This window comes from Lynx rufus, unplaced genomic scaffold (genome assembly GCF_022079265.1).
Source record: "Lynx rufus isolate CCGP_SWC_20201006 ecotype Redwood Valley unplaced genomic scaffold, mLynRuf1.p SCAF_20, whole genome shotgun sequence".
NCBI lineage: Eukaryota > Metazoa > Chordata > Mammalia > Carnivora > Felidae > Lynx > Lynx rufus.
This window is the reverse complement of record NW_025814835.1, coordinates 1,099,441-1,105,000: the sequence shown is the minus strand read 5'-3', so window position 1 is coordinate 1,105,000 and position 5,560 is coordinate 1,099,441. Positions and strand designations below refer to the sequence as shown.

Sequence of the window (5,560 nt, the reverse complement as noted above, 5' to 3'; positions counted from 1 at the left end):
GGGGAGAGGCCGTTCAAGTGCAAGATCTGCGGGCGCGCCTTCACCACCAAGGGCAACCTGAAGACGCACTTCGGGGTGCACCGGGCCAAGCCGCCCCTGCGGGTGCAGCACTCCTGCCCCATTTGCCAGAAGAAGTTCACCAACGCCGTGGTCCTGCAGCAGCACATCCGGATGCACATGGGCGGCCAGATCCCCAACACGCCGCTGCCCGACGGCTTCCCGGACGCCATGGACGCCGAGCTGCCCTACGACGACAAGGCCGCCGAGGCCCTGAGCGGCTACGACGACGACGCGGACGAGAACTCCATGGAGGACGACGCCGAGCCGCGGGAGCCGGCCGGCGACCCGCCCAAGCCGCTGCTGCCCTGCTCGGGCTCCTGCCCGCCCTCGCCCCCCTCCGTCATCTCCAGCATCGCCGCCCTGGAGAACCAGATGAAGATGATGGACCCGGCCGCGAGCTGCCCGCAGCTGGCCGCCCTGAGGTCCGTGGAGAACGGGTCCGGGGACAGCGACCGCCTGAGCAACGACTCCTCGTCGGCCGCGGGCGACCTGGAGAGCCGGAGCGCGGGCAGCCCGGCCCTGTCGGAGTCCTCGTCCTCCACGCGTGCCCTGTCGCCCATGAACAGCCACAGCGAGAGCTTGCCCTCCAAGTCCCCGGGGCTCAGCGCCCAGGAGGAGCCGCGGGAAACGCCGCTAAAGACCGAGAGGCCGGACAGCCCCCCCGCCGCCCCCGAAAACGGAGGCGCGCTGGACCTCACGGCGGCCCAGCCCGGCCGGCCGGCCGTCAAGGAGGAGGCCCCCTTTAGCCTGCTGTTCCTGAGCAGAGATCGGGGGTAAGTGTCCGGGCGCCGTGTGTGCCGTGTGCCGCAAGCCCTTCGCGTGCCGGAGCGCGTTGGAAATCCACCACCGCAGCCACACCAAGGAGCGCCCGTTCCTCTGTGCGCTCTGCGGCCGCGGCTGCTCCACTAGGGGGAATTTAAAGCAGCACTTGCTGACGCACGCGTTGAGCGCGCCGCGTCCTCAGTCGTTTGACCCCGACTTTGCCCTAGGTCCCAGCCAGACCACCGCTAGCCTGGTCGCCGGCCCCGCGCCCGCCGCCATCAAAATGGAAGTGAACGGGCACAGCAGGGCCGTCGCGCTGGGCGAGGGCCCGCCGCTGCCGGCCGCCGTGCAGGTGCCCCCCGGGCCCCCGGCCGTGATGGGCCCCGGCCTCGCGCCCATGCTGGCCCCCCCGCCGCGCCGGGCGCCCAAGCAGCACAACTGCCAGTCGTGCGGGAAGACCTTCTCGTCGGCCAGCGCCCTGCAGATCCACGAGCGCACGCACACCGGGGAGAAGCCCTTCGGCTGCACCATCTGCGGGCGGGCCTTCACCACCAAGGGCAACCTGAAGGTAAGGCGGGGGCCGGCGCCCGGCCGAGCGCGGTGGCGGGTGGGGGGGGCTCAGCCGCCAAGGCTCCCCGCCCACTTCAGGTGCTGCAAGCAGGGCCTCTGCTGTGATCCGGGGGACGGGGGGTGGGGGGGGTGGGGGGGCAGAGGCGCTGGGGACCCCCCTCCAGTAGCGAGGCGCGTGCCCGTGTCGTGTTGCGTGTACCTGTGTCTAACGTGCACACGTGTTTGTGCGTGAACTTAGCGGGGGCATGCGTATCGTGTAGCGGTGGTGAAGGGCTGGCTTTTCCGTGCAGGCCCGGCCCCCCGAGGGGCTGGAGGAGGCTGTTGGGGGGATGACCACACGGGGTGGGGGTGTAGCCTTTGGGGGGTGACCACACGGGGTGGGGGTGTAGCCTTTGGGGGGTGACCACACGGGGGGGGCTGGAGGAGGCTGTTGGGGGGGTGACCACACGGGGGGGGGTGTAGCCTTTGGGGGGGTGACCACACGGGGGGGGCTGGAGGAGGCTGTTGGGGGGGTGACCACACGGGGGGGGGGTGTAGCCTTTGGGGGGTGACCACACGGGGGGGGCTGGAGGAAGCTGTTGGGGGGGGTGACCACACGGGGGGGGGGTGTAGCCTTTGGGGGGTGACCACACGGGGGGGGCTGGAGGAGGCTGTTGGGGGGATGACCACACGGGGTGGGGGTGCAGCCTTTGGGGGGTGACCACATGGATGGGGCTTGAGGAGGCTATGGGAGGGGACCACATGGGGTGGAGGTGCAGCCTTTGGGGGGTCACAGAGGTGACCACAGTGGGGGGGGGGTTGGAGGAGGCTGTTGGGGTGCTGACCACACGGGGGAGGGGGCTGGAGGAGGCTACTGGGGTGGTGACCACACGGGGTGGGGGCTGGCACAGGCTGTTAGGGAGTGACCACACGGGGTTGGGGGGCTAGAGGAGGCTGTTGGGGGGGGTGACCACACGGGTAGGGGGGGGCTGGAGGAGGCTGTTGGGGTGACCACACGGCGGGTGGGACTTGAGGAGGCTGTTGGGGGTGACCACACGAGCTTTGCTCTTGGGCAGCAGTCCCGGGACCCGGTGCGGTCCCAAATGTAGTAGAACATGGCTTTTAAACACTCCCATAAGACACAAATAACAAATCCTGTCCAGAGGCCAGGCTTCATCCTGGTTTTGTCCGTGGCTGCCAGCAGGGGCTGGGGGCATTTGGTGAGAAGCCTCCCGGCCTGACGGCCAGAGGAGAACAGCCCAGGGTAGTGCTCACGTTTTCAGGTGACCACACCATACATGTTCCATGGAAGGCGAAGTGTGGACGGGACATTAGATGAGTGTTTGTAGAGAAATACGCCTCTTTCTGTCCACGTCGCAGGCCTGTCCAGGCTCCGGAGTCCTCTTCAGAGACTCTGGAAAGCTCCCCACCTTAGGGCTGGGACGTGAGCCGCCTGAGGTCTCTGCTGGCCCCAGGTGCCCCTTCCACGTTTGGGAGAAAGCCACCAAACAGGCCCAGTGAAGCAGGAGTGCAAACACGGCGTTGCGGAGGCCAGGGGAGAGGACTGAGGGGCGGGGCTGTGTGCCCTCCGAGCTCTGGAGCCTTCCCGGGTGGCCTTCGGACTTTGCACCTCGTGGGGGAGTTACCCCATCAAGCTCATCAGCTGAAAGAAACTTGAGAACGTATCGGCCGGTCTTGCTTTTTGTATTTCATAAAAAGAGATGTCACGCGTTAAAGTATAAGCCGCTCAGAAAAGCCCACCCAACAATGTTTGGTGTCCCCAGACCGATGCTCAGAGCGGGGAACAGAAGCCCAGTTCCGAAACCGTCGTGCTGGGTGTCTGGGTGACACGTGGGAAGCGTAGGACAGGCACGCACCTGCCTCTGTGCCAGGCTTACTTGTGCCTGTCTCCGTGTCTCTCACGCAGGTGCACATGGGCACACACATGTGGAACAACGCCCCCGCGAGGCGTGGCCGCCGCCTGTCAGTGGAAAACCCCATGGCTCTGCTAGGTGGCGACGCTCTGAAGTTTTCGGAAATGTTCCAGAAGGATCTGGCAGCACGAGCGATGAACGTTGACCCCAGCTTCTGGAACCAGTATGCCGCGGCCATCACAAACGGTCTCGCCATGAAGAACAACGAGATCTCTGTCATCCAGAACGGCGGCATTCCCCAGCTCCCAGTAAGTCTCGGCGGAAGTGCTATCCCCCCCCTGGGTTCCCTGACCGCTGGGATGGACAAAGCGCGCACCGGCGGTAGTCCGCCCATTGTGAGTTTGGACAAAGCAAACTCGGAAACGGGAGCCAGCCGTCCGTTCACGAGGTTTATCGAGGATAACAAGGAGATCGGTATTAATTAGCTGTGTGCGCGGCTTGGCCCGTCCCTCTGTCCCACGCGCACACCGTCCAGCGCGACCGTCAGGCTGTGCAGCCGTGCGTCCGAGTTCTCCTTAAAATTTTACCCGTAGTAGAAAATGCGTTCACTGTGTGGCTGCTGGAAGGTTGTCTCGTAAGCTCTGCATGGTACTTCTTTCCACGGTGAGCTGGACTGTTCTTGGGGACCCTGTAACCTCCTAAATACGTTTAAGTCAAAAAGAAGTCCTTGTAAAACCGCCTTGGGAATGGAAAGGGCTCACACCACACCCGGTTGGTTCCTCCCCGAACCTAATACCGTCCCCCCCCACCCCCACCAGAGGAGAAAGGGGTCGCCTGTGCTGTTCCAGCGACACTCACTCGAAGGTTTTGTTCGAATTAGTTAGAAACTTGAACTCTGTTTTTCGACTATTAACTGAAAGATGTGGTCCGGTACCCCCAGCGCTGTGTGTTACGGCAGTACCTTTGTCTGTAGTATTTATAATGTTAAGATTATGCGGGTAACAGATAATACAGCCCCAACTTTAAAGGAAGCTTTTGTACTGCAGAATACATCTGGCCATGTGATGATTTTTTTTTTTAAAGCAGAATTTGTTTTACTATAAATAAGTGAGTTATTTCAATGCAGGCAAATCGTGAAGTTACACTGGGAAAGACGGCATGCTCTCGTGTGCAAGTACCTGTCAGTGACCACGCTTTTCTTCTGTTTCTTTCTTTTTTTTTTTTTTTTTAACTTAAATGTTTGTAGCTGCTATGTGGACAATTGTTCCCTAGTGTGGTCTGTAGCCCAGCGACTGGGAACAAGTTACAGACAAACGTCACCGTAAATTATTCACAACATTATAAGCAGTTGTGAGGAAATATTTCACGTTATCAAAGCTGTACAATAAAAAGGTAATGTTTGTATAATGTGGTTGCAAACTCTTAATTTATACTATTGCACTTTTAGTATTTTGTATTAGAGAGGTTTGTCTATAATTTGAAAACTTAAAAAGATGTAAAGTATTTTATAAATAGTACTTTGGTTTAAGGAAAATGAAAAACTGTTACAGTTTCTTGTTTTGTCTTAAGGTCAAACAACATGAGAAATCTGTGCCACTGAGACAGAAAAGCCACCAGGATTTGTCTGTTCCTCAGTCAACTAGGGCCTGCCACTTCCTAAATTAAAATGATTTATTTAACTTTTCTACGAAGCCCGTTGAAAAGCCTGACCACCCCTGACACAGCTTTGATGAATTAATCGTAGGCCCGTGGCACCGAAACGGCGGGAACTCACCTAGAGACCGCGTGGGTGCCATTTCAGTGTCCTCTCTTTTCTTCACACGCCCCGGACCAGATTTCCACCGCTGCCCGTGTGCAGTAAAGTGGGGAGAGATAGCAGAGGTCTGGCGGTGTCATCAGTGGTAACTGGGACCTTGTCTGAGTCCCGATTTATTTATTATCTTCTCAGATGAGAACAAAGCACAATGTCATCTAACTACTCAAAATCCAGCCTGAAGCTGCTGACGAGGTTTGAGTTGCTTGGCGCGAGGCAGGGCCCCGGGGCAGGGGGGGTGCTGGGCGGCGGGCGGGGTGGGCACCTGCGACGCCGCGGCCCGCCTTCTACCTCATTCTGTGCGTTGGGCAGCCTGTCCGGCCGCGTCCCTCCCGAGATGTCGCGGGTGGGTGGCGCTGGGGTCGTGCACCCCGAAGAAGGGACCGGACGGCAGTGACTTCCCGGCTAACGTGGAGAAGTAGGACGATGTTCCCAGCACGACAACAGCCATAGAGTCAGGTCGTGACCTTGAACAGAAACAGGTGCGCAGACTCCTCATCAG

At 60.1% G+C, this 5,560-nt stretch overlaps 1 protein-coding gene across 1 annotated transcript in view; it reads left to right on the top strand.

Annotated features, from left to right (window-relative positions):
* The window catches only part of SALL3 (spalt like transcription factor 3), a 16,875-nt gene extending 13,145 nt beyond the window's left edge, over nt 1-3,730 (top strand). Inside the window, 3 exon segments of the mRNA XM_047086486.1 lie at nt 1-831; nt 833-1,390; nt 3,299-3,730. The exon segment at nt 1-831 is cut by the window's left edge and continues 1,548 nt beyond it. Of these exon segments, the coding sequence (XP_046942442.1) occupies nt 1-831; nt 833-1,390; nt 3,299-3,730 (1,821 nt within the window).
* The last annotated feature ends 1,830 nt before the right edge of the window (nt 3,731-5,560 follow it).